This window comes from Odontesthes bonariensis, chromosome 18 (genome assembly GCF_027942865.1).
Source record: "Odontesthes bonariensis isolate fOdoBon6 chromosome 18, fOdoBon6.hap1, whole genome shotgun sequence".
Classification (NCBI taxonomy): Eukaryota; Metazoa; Chordata; class Actinopteri; order Atheriniformes; family Atherinopsidae; genus Odontesthes; species Odontesthes bonariensis.
This window is the reverse complement of record NC_134523.1, coordinates 19,025,732-19,044,566: the sequence shown is the minus strand read 5'-3', so window position 1 is coordinate 19,044,566 and position 18,835 is coordinate 19,025,732. Positions and strand designations below refer to the sequence as shown.

Here is an 18,835-nt window from a genome sequence, read left to right as displayed (position 1 = left end):
GGTTATGTGCACAGTTTAGAAAGAGAAGAAGAGGAGAAACGGGCAAAAGATAAAGGTATGCAGATTTCTATGAGTGACGTGAGTGACGTAGGCTATTTATTAGGCTCTTGCTAATATGTTGCTATTAGCCACGACTGTATTTGATTTCTAGTTTTGCTGAACTAGAATTAGAATTGAGGCATCATGTCATGCAACCTAGTCTAGTTTGCAACACAACAATGTTTGTAGTGGCCATTTGTCCATAAAAAAACTAATTAAACTTAAACCAAACAAAATCAAAAGACCACTGATGCACCATGGGTGTGTGGTTTAACTCAGGCAAAAGAAGATGAATGTCCAAAAATGAATTCTTGCGTTTTTCTGATTATTTATTTCCAAAACAATAAAACAAACAAAAGAACAAAGAAAACCTTCTGCTCTCTCCCTTTCCTTGGTAAAAACCATTGGCCCACCCCGGTGCATGCTGGTACCTACTCCAGGTGCCTAATAGACTCAGGTGCCCAGTGTGACCCAAAATATTCAAAACAAATAACTAACAAAGAATATTAGCAAGAAAAATCTAATCAAATTAAAGCACTGAAATGAATCAAATAAAGTTACTCATAATTAGCTCATTAAATTTACAACTAGAACCAAAAAACAAAAACTAACTCTACAAATAGCTCCTACAATCTTAATGCTAGTTGTAAACAGGGTGAAGACAACGTGCTACAGTCTGAGCACTGTTGTTATCATAACTGCAGGAATCTTTTTTTTATGCTCCATAGAGTAGGCTTTATTTAATTTTTTTTTAGCTTTCTTCGGATATTTTTTAGGATTTTGAGCTTATCTAAGGATTTGTGATTGATATTTATATACTGTATTTAATTTATTTATCATGTTTTTTTTCAGTTCCAGGAACGCCTGTGGTTTTACCCTACAAACCCTGAATGTAGAGATTAATTTGGCAAAAAGGCAAAGCGATTTCCGCAGTAGGGCTGCACGGTGGTGTGGTGGTTAGCGCCGTCGCCTCACAGCAAGAAGGTTCCAGGTTCAACACCCAGCTGGGGCCTTTCTGTGTGGAGTTTGCATGTTCTCCCCGTGTATGCGTGGGTTCTCTCCGGGTACTCCGGCTTCCTCCCACTGTCCAAAAAATCATGCATGTTAGGTTAATTGGCATCTCTAAATTGTCCTTAAGAGTGAGTGTGAGCGTGCATGGTTGTTTGTCTCGTTTGTCCCTGCGATGGACTGGCGGCCTGTCTAGGGTGTACCCTCGCCCATTGACTGCTGGGATAGGCTCCAGCACCCCCGCCCCCCCCCCCCCGCGACCTGACTGACGGATTCAGCGGTATAGATAATGGATGGATTTTCGCGGTTTTTATTGAAACGGTATTTTTGCGCATGCGTAGTACTGCTGTGATTCGGTACCGTCCACGAACACCGGACCACGGACACCGCAGTTTCTGAGAACTCAAAGCACTCGGTACCAGCAGAATGTGCGCCGTCCAGCTACTGAGGGTGTCGGTACATGAGCGGCTCAACGTCGCCGTAGAGGACGTTGTGCAGCAGCTGGAAACCACAGAAAAAGCGGCTGGTGAGAAGTTGAGACCCTTGCTAGTCGAGCGGCTAAAGGCGGTTGCCGAGGAGATTCTCCGTCTGTTTGAGAAAACCGTTGAGAAGTACGAAGACAGTTTGCAGCGGTCGGAGCAGAAAATCTGCCGGCAGGCGAGGCTGTTGGATGCCGTGTTAAAGCCTCAAGTCAGGCTTCAAAGAGCAGGTCAGTCCCTGCTTTCCTCACCCACGGAGCCCTGATGTCCCACACATACTAACGTTCACAACTATCGGCCCCGGAAACTCTACTAAGCTGAAAATATCCTTTTAGATTTTACACTGGCAAATGTACGAAGACATCATTATTTTTTTTTATTAACACGTAAAGGTGTGATTGTAGCAACGCCTGATGGTAGATATAGTTTCTCCTAAGAAAACAGTGAAACTACAATGAGTTTAAGTGGTTGAATTAAGGGCGCCAATGCCGACCAAGACAAAAAACATATCCCTATGTGTCCCTCGATCTGAGGTCCGTTTCACAAAGCAGGTTTAGTGAAAACTCTGAGTTTATTAACCCTGAAATGAGAGAAACTCTGAGTTTTCCGTTTCACAAAGAGAGGTAACGCAAGCTCTCGGTTAGTTACCATAGTAACAGAACCTAACCTGGTCGGGACCAGGTTTTATTCAAGAAACCTTGAGTTTCTTTCTGTCTCCGCCCTCTTTCAGCCACACACGCCATTTGATTTCCTCATTCATTCAGTCAGCAGAGCGAATTCTTCTACTTCTATAAGTCCATTAGGCACAGTAGGAGGCGACTCTTTCCACCAACATGGCATGTCCTTTTGACAACGATCCGTGGATGAAGGTGCAGCATTATTGCACAGAGAATTAAATATTATATATAATATATCGGGATTTTAGCATTTACAGACAATTATCTTTTTAAGCAACACCATCAGAATTTTGTTGGGACAAAAGAAAAAAAGACAAAAGACAAAAACATATTTGTATGAATAGTCTTAAAAATAGACATATATAGGCCTATTATATTTTATAAAGACACTCGTGTCTTGGGGGTGGACTCCCTCAGCCACTGGCCTTCCGTTAGAGGTGGCGGTGCTGGGCACCACCTGTTTTACGGGCATCTGCCTTCTTTCTGTTGGCTCAGTAGAAGTCTGTGTTAGTTTAAATAGGCTTAATTATTTAACAGAACATGATATAGATGAGAAGACATTTATGTGTGTGAAAACAGCATGTTGGGGATAAAATAACTGCACAGTGAAATAGCCACTTAATATTTACTTTACAGTGTAAAACATGATCAACATGAGGTACCTCCATGCTGAGGTCTCACCTGTTTGAACCATGTTTTTATATTTCATCTCAAACTGCTGCCAAGTGCGCTTCTGCCCTGCGGGATTGCACCTAAATGAAATAAATGAATGGGCTACCATTCAAGCAGCTTTTCCCTGTAATATTATTGTGATTGCAAAGGACTACATTTAAACTTATGCTTTTGTAGCTGCAGCGGTGTTGCACTTATTTCTAAAAACGTATTGAAACTCGCCGTATGAGCGCATTAAGATTTCCAATTCGAGGTTGGTGAAAAACGTAGCCCCTCCTCTTCCCCGTTGCCATGGTGACTCCTCGAATTGGGGCTCCATTAATGCTGTCTTTTTAAAGTTGTGGTGCACGCGCTAAACTCAAGGTTAAACTACTCAGAGTTGATTAAACTCACTCAAATCATCATTTGTGGAACCGAGAACTCAGAGTTTTCTAACTCAGAGTAGATCAACTCAGAGTTTGTTGAAGCTGCTTTGTGAAACGGACCCCTGGAAGAGTGTGCTTGTATTTTTCTCTCTCATTACTCGAACGGTTTTCCAGAAAATTGGAAAGAAAAAATTTACCCCCCAAAGCTCAGCTACACTTCATAATAGAAACATCATTACTTTCAGTAATAAACAGAGACCAAGGCCGATTTTTTTTTTTACAGTAAAACACTCATTTTCCTACAGTAACATACCTACTGGAAGGCTTATTCACTCTCATCTTTAAATAAAGAGCCCAGTTGAACAAAGCACGAGTTTTCACAGCGATGTAGTGTCAAAATAAATGATTTCACAGGTTTACCTCAAGGGGGAATTTTTGTTCTCAGTCTGTCTGCCTCTTTTCCCTATGAAGCAACCTCACACACAACATCACAACCTACATACTCTATCTCCCTTTTTCTACCTGAGAGGTTCCTAGCCCACCCATAGCCTCAGGTCTCTCTAATCTAAACAAGGCCTTCATAGAAATTACATCAGATTCTTCAGTAGACCTTTTTGCTGTTAACAAGTTTAAAATAAGGTTCACAGGTTTCGCTTCTCCTCTTAAACAAGCAGTCTCCATAGCAACTCATGACACAGGTGATCCTCCTTCTTCACTGCATTTTTTATGATATAAGGGGACAGCCAAGATGGCTGAACTCTTATAACAGGTTTGATGGCAGCCACTGTGTTATGTCTGCTCCCAATACAATATGACTATAACAGCCAGTTATAGTTATCCCGGATATCATGTTATAGACCATCATTCTGTCCAATGGGAGATCTGAAAAGATCAAATGACTGAATCACAATTTTCTCCCCTGATTCCTTGTGACTTATATGATCAAATGATTAGTTGATGGTTTAGTTTAGATCAGTTTGTCACTGACTCTCTTAATAATTCAGTCACGTATTTTGGGTAAAGAAAACTCTCCATGAGAATGTAAAAACTTGAGAAACGAATGCTTGCGATGACAGTAATTAAAAATAATTGTACGCAAATTCAACACTGTGGAATGAAGTTTGCATTTAACATAAACTCATGGTTTTCCACAATGTGTGTGTTGTGTTTTTCAATGTTTCCTGCAGATGTCCAGCAGCTGTTGGTGAATAAAGGAAAAGTTTCTACTGAACAGCGGGAGATGAGCTCCGGTCTGGACCCACGCATCAAACAGGAAACGGAGGATGATGGAGGTGACTGTGGAGTACTGGAGTCAGACATAAGTTTACCACCACCTGCTGCTGACGAGGCTTCACGCTCTCTCTGTCAAGATGGGCAAAAACCGTTCATCCATACAGGAGCAAAACCATTTAGTTGCGTCACCTGTAAAAAGACGTTCAGGGAGCCCGCACAGGTCAAAAAACATAAGTGTGTTTATGGGTCACAGCAGCTGACTGTAAAGCCCCCGAAATGTCTGAGATGTTACAAATGTGGTGAAGAGTTTTTAGAAAAATCCCTCTTGGCAGCCCACAAGAAAATTCATGTGAAAGTTAAAAAGCAGAAGCAGTGGTTAACCTGCACAGTTTGCGGCTTGCAGAGGCAGTGCCCTTCGCAAATAAAGCGGCACATGAAGCAGCACAAAAGACCTGTGGTCAGATGCTCGAGTTGTGGAAAAAAATTTAGAAAAAAAGGAAATTTGAAGAAGCACATGACAGTACACATGACGGTAAGACCGTTGGGCTGCAGTGACTGTGACAAAAGATTTTTTTGGACCTACCATCTCGAAAATCACAAATGTCCCGCCAAGCCTTTGCCTTCGGATGGACCTGAAAGAAAACGTGCATACACAAAGTCTGAGACTTCTGTTGAACCTGATGACGGCGTTGATAGTAATTTCTGGAAAGATACCAGGCAACATCGGTCTGGTTACATATATGAGAGGAAAAAAAAAATTTCCATTGAAGAACGTGGGTGTGATACTGACAGCGAACCTCTGAGCAGTCCCGATATGATTGCATCTGATCCCCAAGATGATGAATGGTTTGTTTATGAATGTTGCCAAGAGACCAAAACCCTGGAGTCAGATTTAACCTCTGTGATACAGATGAAAGTCTGTGATCGTAATACAGACAGAAATTCATATGAAGTTTCCATATGAAGGAGAGTCAACCCACAATGTTCCACACAGAGGAGCAGATGGCGATGAAGGAGGAGAATGTAGATCCTCGGCAGATTAAGGAGGAACCAGAGGAAGTTGCAATTACCTTCAGTCCTGACCCTGTGAAGACTGAAAATCACAAAGAGAGATGTCAGACTGAAGAGAGCAGAGGCTGTGTGGAAGGCTCAAAACCTGATCCAGATCCACATTTAGGTCAGACCTCAGACTCCTCAGAGACTGACGTCAGTGACGGTGACTGGGACAGTAAGGCTCCATCAGATCCAAACAGCACTGTCGCCTCTTTGAAGGACGCCTGCAACGAGCGGCTGTACGATGTGTGGTAAAATGTTTGGCTAGGCGTGATGTGAGAGGCAGATCGCTGCCAAAAATCAGTTTAGCTTCTCGGTGTGGTGAAGGGTTTTCCAGACTCCTAGATTTAACTTTTCAATACAGACTTCAGACGAGGGAAGATGGAGATTTGTTCGTTCAACACACAAAAACAAATGATAGAAAGTTTTGCAGTTTTGCTACTCAGTTAAAGACTTTACATGGAAACAAACCTAATTTAACCAAGGCCTTAACCAGTACAAGAAAAATAACAGATGGAGGACTTTGAAGAACCAGAATCAGCTGGAAACTCGGGTACAAATATACAGACTGACGTGGAGAATGTGTTCAATGCATTTCTGAGTCCCTGCAACTAACCACAAAACTGTCTTTGTATTTCTGACAATGTGCACAGGCTGATCTGTTGGTCCTTAATGTAAAAATAAAAACTTCTTTATGAAGATTGGTGTGGTTGATTTGTTTCATAATCACAAGATGGTGATCTGTAAATACATAGTATTTGTATAGTTATCAATCTACAGAAGTGAACCTATAATGACGAAATCAGATTTATTAAAAAAACTGGAAAAAGGCTTCAAACTAGACATGAATCCAAAAGTAGTGGAGATTGTGACTGAAACAGATTTATTTGTGTGTGAATGTGAATCTAAATTTAACTCACAATTATCGGTTGCATTAATTGAGGAGTTGGGATGAAATCTTTTAAAGATATATCTCTGTTTTATTAGAAAAATGTAAAGTTTTACCTGTTGATATAAGTAGTTCTTTCATTTAGCTTTTTGCTCATCGTTACTGCTTTTATCCAGAATCGTTTTGTCTCTCTGGTCACAAAAATTAAAAATATGACTTTAAAGATTTACTTGGTGACTAACCCAAAACCTACATGCCTGGATTCACACATCTTGATCAGCTAACAGATGGCATATATACTGATAATGATCCGTGGTCGCTTTAGTTGGCCTTACTACAGCAAAAATGATGGACACCACACTTATAAATAAAAATAAAACAGAGATATGACACATAATGATCAACAGATGAGGTAGAGGAAAAATTATGGAATCACTGTAATTTTCATTTCTAAAGCAAATACCTGCACAAGCCTAAATATGCAGATGAGTCTGAAAAGTTTACAAAGCTTAAGAAGCTGATACACCAGACTGATGGGCAGAAAACGAGCTGTCAGCGGAAACAATGGGAAGGATTATAAAACTCCTTCAAGAAGGCAATTCAACTCAAAAGATGTCGGTTATTCCCAGTCAGCTGCGTCTAGAATTTGCAGTAAGTGTAAACAAAAGGGGAAGGTTGTGAAAGGGAAACATACAGGTCGACTGAAGGAGGAAAACTCAAAGCAAAATGTCTGAAAATAGAAAATACACAGCAAAAGAAATGAAAACCATGGATGGAAACAGGAGTCGATGTTTGTGACTGAACTGTAAGAAACTGGGACTTTTTTTACATCCAGAGAAGTCAGATGAAAACCATCACTGACACCTAAAAAGAAGGTTAAAGTGGGGCTAAAGAGAAGCAGTCAAGGACAGGATGATTGGATTAAAGTGATCCTCAGAGATGAATCACCAATCTGTATTAGACAAATAGATGATGCTGGAACTGTAGGTTGGTACAATGAAATGGATAAAGATGACTGACTGAAGAAAAACACAATCATTGATGATGTGGGGTTGATGTCAGGTAATAGATGAGGGGACATGGCAGTCATTACCTCCACAGTAAATAAACAGCTGGGCTTTAAGTATGGGACCCTTATTTCATCAATCAAAAGGAGGTTTGGTTATGCTGAGGTCATTTTCAGGATGATGGTGCAAATCATTACAAAACATCAGGTTAAAACAATAAAAAAGACATTTCTTTATTTTCCTTTTTAAAAATAAACTCATTTTAATTCGATGCTGGCAGTTCTTTTCCAGAAAGTTGAGACAGGCGCACGTTTACCACCGCGTTTCATTACATCCTGTTTTTAATCAACTACAAGGTTTGGTCCAACCTCAGTGAATGAAATGGCACAACTCGATACACTTGGACAACACGTTAGCAGCTTCCAAAACAGCAAATTGAATCATCAGCAGTCGGACGTTGTAGTGGACAATACTGAGCTTACTGTTAAAAAAAGACGCTGCCCCTGTGTACAAAAACATTCCTTATTTATTAAAGTACAAAAATGATCCCTCTGAGGAGATGCTGCTGTAGCTGATACTATTAAGTGCACAAAGACTTTCTATTTAATTCGTTCTTTTTCCACACTCAAACGTTTATTTAGTTGATATTTTAAATAGATTTATTCAAGCAAGTGGATTCAAAACAGACATTTTAGTGTTAAATGTTTTCTTTCTTTCTCATTTGTCATTCATAGAAAATTATTATTAGTGTCGTATCATTTATTTTGCACAAAATAAAACATAACAGCATTACAAATCATAAATGATCAGTCATCAATAACTCATTGAGAACAAACAGCCTGAATTCTGTAACAGCACATATACATCGAAGGCCTCAATGCGATTGGTCCACCTCAGAGTTTAGTCAAAATTACTTAACCTCAGCTTTGAAATAACATGAATCCGACCCGTGGATTCCACCGGACATGGTTGCGTGTTCCAGTCTGCCCAGACAAGATCAGCTGGACGCAGTCAAAGGAACCGCAAAGATAATCCAATAAGTTTTCAAAATAAATTGTGCTCTACAAATAAACTTACCTTGCCTTGTTCACCTTTTATCTTTTTTTTTTATCTATATAATCTTCTGGTTTTCTTTGTTTAATACCCTAAACAGACTACCACTCTCTTCTGAACCAGAGACTTATGCCCAGAATGCAGACATTACATCCCATTTGGCTGTGGATGTAGTTTCTACGATGCGTTTGAGTGTTACACGTTTGCCCAGATGCTCGTGACACGAGTTACCCTAGCAGGGGGCATTTTGTCGCAGCTGGTGTATAACACTCTTTAGACAACAGCTGATCAGTAGCAGTGCGGGTATGAGAAGCTTCGCATTTATTAGCTGCATCGAGATTCACCTCTGACTGATAGGTCGATGATGAACCCTTCATGATGCATTTCCTGACTCGTTAGTGTTGCCTTCACTTTGAGCTTTGGTTGGATGTAAATCTGCAGACTCGTTCAGCTGACACTCGGCAGAGTGCAGCCTCATGTGTCTCTTCAGATGTCCTGCGACAGTGAAGCACTTCCCGCAGACCGAGCAGCTGAACGGTTTCTCCCCTGTGTGGACTCTCATGTGGATCTTCAGGCTTCCCTTCTGGGCACAACTTTTGCCACAGATGTCACAGCTGAATGGCTTCTCTCCTGTGTGGACTCTCAAGTGTTTGGTCAGGTCCCCCTTTGCAGTGCAGCACTTCCCACAGAAAGAACAGCTATACGGTTTCTCTCCTGTGTGGACTCTCATGTGTTTCTTCAAGTCTGTTCGCTGAGCGCAACCTTTGCCACAGACAGAGCAGCAGAATGGTTTTTCCCCCGTGTGGTACTTCATATGTCTATTGAGGTGCTCCTTTACGTGAAAACTTCTACTGCACACAGAGCAGGTGAAAGGTTTTTCGCCTGTGTGGATCCTCATGTGCCTGGTCATGTTTCCCCTCCCACTGAAATTCTTCCCACAGAACAAGCAGCTATACGGCTGCTCTCCAGTGTGACACCTCATGTGAGCTGTTAACGATCCGCTGTCTTTAAACGATTTATCACAGTCTGTGCAGGGGAAAGGTCTCTCGCCTGTGTGGTCCCGTATGTGTCGATTCAAATTTCCCTTAAGGCTAAATCTTTTACCACAATATGAACACGGAAAGGGTCGGTCCTTCACCGAAGATCCAGTGTCACTCTCAGGAACGTCACTGTTTTTAATATCCTCCACACCTGACTGAGCTTCATTTGTTTGTGGAAAATCAAAGTCGCTCTCATCAGTTTCAGCAGAGTCAGGAGAGTTGTCTTCACTCTTTGGCTGTAAAAGTGAATATGGGTCCGAGGTCCTGGCTTGTTCTGCTTCTCCCACAGAGTCAATCCTCGCGCTGCGATGAAGCTGCGAGGATTGGGGTTTCTCCTCGTCATCTTCACTCTTCACGGGGACAGGACTGAATGGGAACTTTGTAATATCATTATCTTGCAGACCTTGAAGTTGTTCTCCCTCCTGACTGGTCCAGATTTCCTCCTGCTCCTCTTTAATCTGTGGGGCTTCTGGGTCCACCTGGTCCAGACTGGAGCTTTTCTCCTGCTGGATTTCTACAGAAAAGACTGAAATATAGACATATGTGTCACAAAACTTTTATTCTTAAACTATTTTCCACTTTAATTCAACAGAATGTTTTTAGTATGCCAGAGACTCTAACAGTGAATACATTTCTATAAAGGAGCCAAAGACCATTCTGATCAGTTTGTCCAAACAAGTAATTTTGTCTTTAATACGGACAGAAAGATAACAGCAGCTTTTTTGTGTTGAAGAATCGGTACTGCTGGGCTATTATATATAACAATATTGTGTTTTTTTAAATATAAAAAATAAGAAATATAAATTCTAAATTTGAGAGTTAAAAGGGTGAAGCCTTGGAAGATTAAGCGAAGCGCATGTCATCTACTAATTAGTTGAAAGTTAGCTTGAACCGGGCTAATCGTAAAAGATTTCATAACAAAAAAAAAGCTAAAGAGAAGTAAAAGACAAACTGAACAACACAATCTTAATTTAAATTCTTAATTTCACTTCCACAAATCAGATCTTAGTTCATTGTTCACATTGAACACACCATCACTACTGGGGAAGTAAATGTGTTCAGGTAATCATTTCTAGTTATTATTAATGACTTTTCAATCGAATAATATCATCTTATGAATATTCCCATGGTTTCTCGCAATATGCGATGCCAGTGTTCGATCAACGTCATCATAACTCAGTAATTTCCAGAACTCGATCACATTCATCGCTTGAATAGTCAGTGAGGTGTTTTTTAATAAACAGTTTACAGCTGAGACTTAGTTTCCTGTGACTGTAACCAGACACATTTTACAAGTTGAAAATGACTCTAAATAATTCTCTCAAGAAATTGACCAAGTGGTTTTAGCTTGTGGCAGTTCCGTTAAAAGTATGTCGAAACTACAGCTCCCATGAGGCTTTGCAGCATCGAACTGTCCAAGACCCATGTCTGTTTTGTTTATAGTCTGCACCCTACACAATGATTCTTTGGGGTTATAGTTTATTAAAATACTGAAGCTCCATACGTTATCTGCTTTATGTCATTTTATTTTAGACTGCAGGATTAAAACTTCATAAAAATGGCTTCAGTTCAGTTAAACTCTCCATGTCTTTGGGGCTAACGCTAGCTGACGTTAGCGTGTGTGGGTGCAGTGAGCGGAGACCGACCTGCTTTTGGCAGCCTGACTTCGGGCTTCAGCACGGTATCCAGCAGCCTCTCCTGGCGGCGGATCTCGCGTTCAGACTGCTGTAATCTGTTCTCGTACTCCGCCACGGCTTTTTCAAACAGTCCGACGATTTCCTCCGCAGCCGCGGTTAGCCGCTCGGTGAGCAGCCCTCTCAGCGTCCGGAGTTCGGCCGCTTCTTCTCTTGTTTCCAGCAGCTGCAGGACGTCTTCTGCGGCGGTGCTGAGCCGCTCATGTACCGACACCTGCAGCAGCTGCAAGGCGCACATTCTGCTGCGGTATCAGCACTTTGAGCCCCCAGAACAAAGAGAGGCTACGGGAAGTAAACACACTCCCAGTTCCGCGTCAGCGACGCTTTGCTTTACGGAGAGCGCCGCGGAGAGAGCAAACAGTGCCCTCTGCTGGACCGGCAGGAGAACAACAAGAGTCCGAGTCCGGGTCCGGGTGTGTAGATGCGATTACCTTAACTCTCTTTTGGCTATTTGAAGACATCAAAAGACGTCACTTTATTTTATTTTTTTAAATCGTAAAGTATTGAATAATGGATGATAATAAGCTAAATTAACATTGACGTCAGTAACTCCATACAGCACACTTACTCATCGTGAGCTGTATAAAGTATTTTAGTTTTGGCTAATTCTAATGTGGCAATTGTCAATTGTCCAAGAAAATGCAATAGTTTGGGGTGTTTTATTCATCCATTCCCTGCAAGCAAACAAAGAACAAACCATTCCTGACTCCTGTTGCTTTTCTTGCTCTGGTCGAAAAAAACAAAACAAACAAAACACACGCGCACAACGGTGCGTACACCCGAATACCTATTTATACATGCGGGTTAGAGACAGGATAGCTCCAAGAGGTCCTTTTTAACATTTTTAAAAGAAAATAATGTGACGTTTTTAACTGCATTACATATATTTACTTGGTAGATTTAGTAACATGATACGAAAGGATCAATGCTTGGCTGCGTGAATTAATTAATAAGAAAAAGCTCATTACCATACAGGTTTTATTCATGTTTGAGGTAACACTACCTTTTTATGAGCCCCCGTTTTTCGCGAAACAAATTACAACTATGATCAAATATATTTTATAATCAGTTTAATAGAAATTAAGAAAAACTTTATTCTAGATGGTTTGGAGTCATTATTGATTGAAAATATATACAGTATATTCAGAAAAATAATAATTTAAGAAAATCAGTATAGGCCCTACGAGTAAATAATCTTTACCCGTTGCCAAGATACCGTTGTCCCCGTAACGTTGCTAGGATACAACAAACCGCGCCACCATTCCTTTTTAGCTTTGTTGGACACAGTTTGGCACCGATTATAATTCCAGTTTGTATCGTCCGTTTAACGAACTTGGGTGATTTCACGGTGAGCATGGAGATCGTCCATGTTTACACGAAGCTCCGCAGCGAGTTCGGCCGACAGTGTTTCTTCTCTGACCGGTCTGAGGAGCTGCTGGTGGACATTCCCCCGGACCCGAGCCTGGCCCTTCAGTTCATCCAGAAAACCCACAGAGACCTTGCCGTTCAGACCCACCGGGAGATGTCGGAGCACCAGGTAAGTTTAAATGTTGCTGCGCCACTTAAAGTTACGAAGCTTTTCCCCATATATTTGTTTGCTTCAGGATTTCAAGTTTGTTCGCAGATGGCAGGACTTCCTGTGACACAAAACTTTTGAGGATCAGAGGTTAAAGTGACAGATTGTCATAGCTGTCAAAAAACTGTGTAATCACCTTATTAAAGCAGTAAAGGACAGAATAAATATTGCTTATGTCGATTAAAGCACACCATTTTTCAGTAGATATACTGTGAGATATAGAACGACAACTGCTGATTTAAACAAGCAAATATGTCAAATATTAGTTTGTTCCAGCTTCTACGGATCTGAGAATTGGTTTATTTGTTCACACACTGTTGGCGCTGTGAGCTTAATTTTGTACTGTGGGAAACTATACCACACATTTGACTGTTTTCTCAACATTCAGTGACAAAATTAACAACCAACCAGATGATATGATAATTACAAGTTTCAGCCATTTTCTAATCTTGAGTTTGGTCATTGGTTCGAGAGGATCCTTGCTGTATGAGATGTATGTGAGGCATATGATAGTCTGATGAAGTGTAAAAACTAATTTCAGGTAAACACAGAGTGCTTCGAGTCCAGCAGCTGTGGGATAAACCACGTGGAGGGGGGATGGCCCAAAGACATCAACCCTGATGAGATGGAGCAAACCATCCGCTTCAGGAAGAAGGTGGAAAAGGACGAAGGCTTCACCAACAGCGTCCTGCAGCTGGGCACCGTAAGATCCATGTCAATCACACACATTTTTTTTAAAGAAGTTTCATTCATTCATTCAGAGGTTTTCTCTAATTACTTTCACACATACCACTTTCCTACATTTCCCATAAAGCCCTCTGTCAACCCCCAGCAAAGGGTTGAATATGTTTTCTTAGATCACACCTGTTCTTTTAATGATAGAGGTAATGAGGGCTGCCCTGACCACAACTGTTGTGATGTCAGCATGTGCTGTGTGATGTCATCGTGTGGCTCAGGTCATGGAGCACTGCATCCGGCAGAACAATGCCATAGATATCTACCAGCAGTACCTTGAGGATGAGGAGGATGTGGAGGAAAGTCAGGAGCCACCGTCTGCCAAGACCATCAACATCTTCAGGTACAGCGGACACCGAGCTGATCAGCAGGCTTATTGATCACTGATTGATGACTGGCATCACTCCCTTTCTCTTGCAGAGATCCCAACGAGGTGAAACGTACTGTCACCGGCCTCTCGTGGCATCCTGATGGAGGCAGGAAGCTGGCCGCTGCTTACTCCTGCCTCGAGTTCCAGAAAACCTCCAGAGACATGAGCCTGGACTCCTACATCTGGGACGTGGGTGGGTCAGACTGAAGATTTGATTAAAACCACCTCGGAGCCCAGTCTGTTCAGTGGTGAATGTTTTCATTTTCAGAGAACCCAAACCGTCCGGAGATGACTCTGAAACCGGTGTCTCCGCTCGTCTGTCTGGAATACAACCCAAAAGACTCCCACACTCTTGTTGGAGGCAGTTACAACGGACAGATTGGTGGGTTCAGGTCCAGGCTTCCTGACACACTGGTGAGGTTCTGTCTGTGACCAGGTTTATTCACATGCGGGTATGCTTGTTTAGCTTACTGGGACACCCGAAGAGGCAGCCAGCCCGTGGAGTATTCCTCTTTGGAGCATAGTCACAGAGACCCGGTCTACAAGATCATCTGGCTGCAGTCCAAGACCGGGACAGACGCCTTTTCTGCCTCTACTGACGGACAGGTAGGCATGACAGAAAGATAAAATGATGTCAGACAGGTAGATCGTTGGCAGACAGGCTCTTGACGGAGAGACAGATTGGAAGATTCATCGATGATGGACAGATCTTTATTAGAATGATAAACTTTTGCAATAACCGTTTCTCCCTCTCCTTCAGGTTCTGTGGTGGGATGTCCGCAAGTTGAGCGAGCCCACAGAGCGTATGGTTCTGGACCCAGGCCGGGAGGGGAACCTAGACCGAGCTTTAGGAGCCGTCTCTCTGGAGTTTGAGGCCACCATGGTGAGAGTTGGTCTGTCTCTGTGCTTCCCAGCAGCATACACTGTTGGTTTTTCTCTGTCCTGAACTAAAGTTGAGAGTCTTGAGCCACAAAGCTGATGGACATTGTCAAGAAATGAAACATTCATAAAACTGATCATCTGGAACTTTGCCGGCGTTCCACAACCCTGAACTTTTAGTTTTGGGGACTCGTTTCTGGAACATTGCACTGAGATAAAGTTTCCTTCTGTTTGTCATTGTCTGTCCACCATGATCTAAAGTCCTTTGTATGTTAAAATGCTGTATAAGAAATCGTTATTGGAAGATGAAGGTTTGTTTACTCGTGGTGGATCTGGTTCAGATCACCCCTGGCTAGCTTTCTCTGTATAAAGCCTAAAAACTGAACTTAGTCCTCAATCTTTCAGAGGATTTATTTTATGGCTCCTTGTTATGGTGTAAAAGCCTTAGTGTATACAGTTAACGTCCAGGGATATAGGACGTTATACACGTTATACATGTTATATAGGACATTATTCACCCTATAGCCAACAGTTATATAGTGTCCACATTTATTTTATTCATCTGCCAGTTGAAAAGGATTAGGCTTTACTTTAGACCTCAAGTATTTGAGTCTACAGCTGTTTGGCTGGTTTTGATTTGCCCTGAACCTAGTCTTACAGGATGCAGTTTGTGCTGTAAGGTCGAGGCCACTGAGTCTGGTCATTTTCTGATCTGAAAAGAAAACTAACTGCATTGTAAAACTTGGAGGAGCTTCTTGGCTGTTATTTTATCTCTGCTCCTGCTGTCTTAAGCCTCAGTGTGTCGCTGTACATGATGTCTCTCCAGCCGACTAAGTTCATGGTGGGGACAGAGCAGGGCCTGGTCGTCTCCTGCAACAGGAAGGCGAAGACTCCAGCTGAGAAGATTGTTTGTACATATGACGGCCACCACGGGCCCATCTACGCCCTGCAGAGGAATCCGTTCTTCCCCAAAAACTTCCTCACTGTGGGGGACTGGACAGCTCGCATCTGGTCTGAGGATATCAAGGAGTCCTCCATCATGTGGACCAAGTAGGATTCACAGCATTACACTGGTGGAAGGTGTCGACTTTATGTTTTTAAGCCATAGAATTTGAATATGAAAATCAATACTTCCAGACGGTACATTATTTATTCTACCTGCCATTTTTAATTTTACTCCATCCTGTTTATTCTAACTTCACTATTTGTTGTATCTCTTTTTAGTTATTTGTCACTTCTTTATATATTTTTTCTCCTCATGTATTGTGTTGTCTTTCCTCTTTCTGTTCACCATAAAGCGTCTAGTCCTCTTCCAATCCAGACCAACGTCCTCCTCAGGTAACTTTACACCCAGGTTTTATCCCCTATGATTTTGCATTCCAGGTACCAGATGTCACACCTGATGGATGCCTGCTGGAGTCCAGTAAGGCCCTCCGTCTTTTTCACAGTGAAGATGGACGGCATGCTGGACGTGTGGGACATCCTGTTCAAGCAAAGCGACCCCACGCTGAGCCTAAAGGTATTTTAATCTCACCTGTAAGCCAGAAACTGTCCAATACGGTTAGTCCACTTACTCAGAATCTTCTTGTTGTCCTCAGGTGTGTGACAAAGCTCTGTACAGCCTCCGTGTGCAGGATAACGGGCGCCTGGTGGCATGCGGCTCGGAGCACGGTGAAGCCACGCTTCTGGAGATCTGCTCAGGACTATCGACCCTGCAGAAGAACGAGAAAGGTCTACTGGCTGCTGTAAGACAACTGCTGATTTGAGATCTGATTTGATGTTAAGAAGAACGTCCTATCATCTTTCTTGCTCTGTGGCAAATTCACGATGTACATAGTAAATACATGTGGAACAAAAATAGATCCAGGTGGAACATCTCGGTGGAAAATAGATGGATGGAACATCTTTGCTGACATTTAAAAGTAGAGCTCTAGTAATTTATAGATTAGTTAATACGCTTATCATAATTTTTAAGGAAGAAAGACACCAATGTTTGCTGTTTCTTGCTTCTCAGATGAGATTTAAACAACTAATGATGATATAAAAAGAGCTGTTTGGCAGTTTACTGTCAAAAAATAAAATATGAGCAGACAGTAGTGTCAAACTAACTGACATAGCTCAGTTCAGCCGGTGAGGAAACTGCTCGAAGATGGTCATGAAAAGCCTTGTGTTCTATAGTTGAGATATTTTTTTTGCTTTAGCTGTAGAAAGTCCCCAAGTGATCAACATTTCAGGTTGATGAGCAAGCATTTTTATGTCCACATGATTCACTCAGCCGTAAATAAAACTGAAGAATGGTTGGAAGATCATTTCTTAAAAACGTAAATATCTCATATTTTTGGTTCACAGTTCCAAATACTTCCAAGAGCTGTATTTAGATAATTGGGACTTATAATATGGTAATTAGCAGCTTTTCTGAGATAGAAACAAACTGTAAATGCTGCCTTCTACAGACCAGGGGCACAAAAAAATGGTTTCTAAACGGTCTGCAGATGTTTGAGCGAGAGACGAAGCGGGAGAAGATCCTGGAGGCCCGACAGAGGGAGATCCGACTGAAGGAGAGGAGTCGCTCTGAGCAGAGCAAAGAGGAGGAGGCCGGGCGGGAAGAGGGAGAAGAAGACCCTGAGCAGCTCATCGCCAGAGCTGAGAACGACTTCTACAACCTGGTGGAGATGGAGCTGAGGAGGAGAGAGAGGAGGGAGGATGCACAGCAGGTGAGGACAAGGGAGAGGAGGGGAGTGCCTTCAACTTATGACACTGGTCTGTTTCGTTCATGTTGCACTGGTGTGGTGAACACATCATATCTGTTTTTTTGTTTGTTTTTTCCAGGAAAAAGACAACTGTGAGGAAAAAGAAGAGAAGGACAGAGCAGAAAATGGTGAAACCGGAGTGTCTCTGTGAAAAAAAGATCATGTTTCTGTCTGTTATCATATTTATTTTCTCTGTTCCATTTGAAAATTTTAAAATTCCCCCTGAACATTCATCAGTTTTCACATTTTTTGACCAAATCAGCTTGTTCAATAAACTGTCCAAATTCAGAATGGATCTGGTTTGTTCATGTTTGGTCTAAGATCCATAAGATAAACATTCTCCTGGGACATCTGATATGAAACACCTGAAGCTGTTACATTTTATGATTCTTCTCATTACTGATATCAAAGTGGCCGATGTGTAGTGGACTACATTATCCTGAACTCTTCCTAAAATGTGAATGCTATTGGATCCACTGAAAATGTAGCCGTGTAAATGTCTGGAGAGATCTGAGCGTTCTTCTCAGCTCTTTTTGCTACTTGGTTAGCTGTTGTTTTGTTAACACGACTGTAAAGTGCCTCGTCATAATTTTTACACATGTCTTTATCGTGTAATTATGAAATGCAAGAAAGAAATGTTTACAAACATTTTTATACAGTCAACATTTCCAAAAGCATAGCCTGTTTTCTGTTAATATGAAATATAAAGACATAATAAGGATCTTATTAGCGTAACTGTGAACAGTTGCTAACATTTGCAGCTGAAACAAGTTTAATAAGAAAGTGACGTCTTCCATGTGTGCTACTGCAGGCCTTTGTTGTGTATAGATCTGATTATTATCTATTTAGCCACAGAATTATTTAAGATTCTACTGAAAGTTTAGTGTATGTTAATATTAACAGAGGATTTGCAATCAGTTTCAAGCAAATTCCTGTTATACAGTTTGTAGTCGTGCTGTAGTCGTCCTTCTTTCAACAAAGTCTTCAAAGTGTTCAGTTGAAGGATCAGAGTTAATATTATACTATGAATATACAGTGTGTTCTATCTGGAAAAATGAGACATTATAGACTAATTCAATGATTTGAGTCAGTTTCTCTAATTTACGTTTGGCATCAGGCTCAGATATCCCCTCAAATGAATGAGAAAAAGGGAGTATAATTTCATTTTCGAGTTTTATCTACTTTATTTTGTATCCTAGAACAAGAAGTCGATTTTAAACCATGGCAAATATATTGCATTTTGATAAAATAATTACAGATAGTTGACTTATTTTTGCAAAAACTCTCTAGAGGACATAATAGAAAAGTCCCTCAGT

The 18,835-nt window shown here is 41.5% G+C and overlaps 2 protein-coding genes across 2 annotated transcripts; one reads left to right on the top strand and one right to left on the bottom strand.

The window, feature by feature from the left end:
- Positions 1-7,630: 7,630 nt before the first annotated feature.
- Positions 7,631-11,696, bottom strand: LOC142367166 (uncharacterized). Its single transcript, XM_075449114.1, has 2 exons — positions 11,162-11,696; positions 7,631-10,041 (listed from the first exon to the last, which is right to left on the bottom strand). The coding sequence occupies exons 1-2, from the start codon at positions 11,445-11,447 to the stop codon at positions 8,849-8,851; spliced, it is 1,479 nt and encodes a 492-aa protein (XP_075305229.1). The 5' UTR covers positions 11,448-11,696; the 3' UTR covers positions 7,631-8,848.
- A 591-nt stretch (positions 11,697-12,287) lies between these two features.
- dnai2b (dynein, axonemal, intermediate chain 2b) lies at positions 12,288-17,767 on the top strand. Its single transcript, XM_075449107.1, has 12 exons — positions 12,288-12,746; positions 13,327-13,488; positions 13,742-13,863; positions 13,941-14,083; positions 14,159-14,272; positions 14,357-14,496; positions 14,651-14,773; positions 15,596-15,819; positions 16,153-16,288; positions 16,368-16,514; positions 17,262-17,483; positions 17,599-17,767. The coding sequence occupies exons 1-12, from the start codon at positions 12,564-12,566 to the stop codon at positions 17,668-17,670; spliced, it is 1,788 nt and encodes a 595-aa protein (XP_075305222.1). The 5' UTR covers positions 12,288-12,563; the 3' UTR covers positions 17,671-17,767.
- Positions 17,768-18,835: the final 1,068 nt, after the last annotated feature.

Coding starts and splice junctions, on each gene's coding strand:
- LOC142367166 (XM_075449114.1), bottom strand. CDS start 11,447: ATGTGCGCCTTGCAGCTGCTGCAGGTGTCGGTACATGAGCGGCTCAGC. Junction 10,042..11,161: donor AGTCAGGCTGCCAAAAGCAG/GTCGGTCTCCGC, acceptor TCTATATTTCAG/TCTTTTCTGTAGAAATCCAG.
- dnai2b (XM_075449107.1), top strand. CDS start 12,564: ATGGAGATCGTCCATGTTTACACGAAGCTCCGCAGCGAGTTCGGCCGA. Junction 14,497..14,650: donor CTGCCTCTACTGACGGACAG/GTAGGCATGACA, acceptor CCTCTCCTTCAG/GTTCTGTGGTGGGATGTCCG. Junction 14,774..15,595: donor TGGAGTTTGAGGCCACCATG/GTGAGAGTTGGT, acceptor ATGTCTCTCCAG/CCGACTAAGTTCATGGTGGG.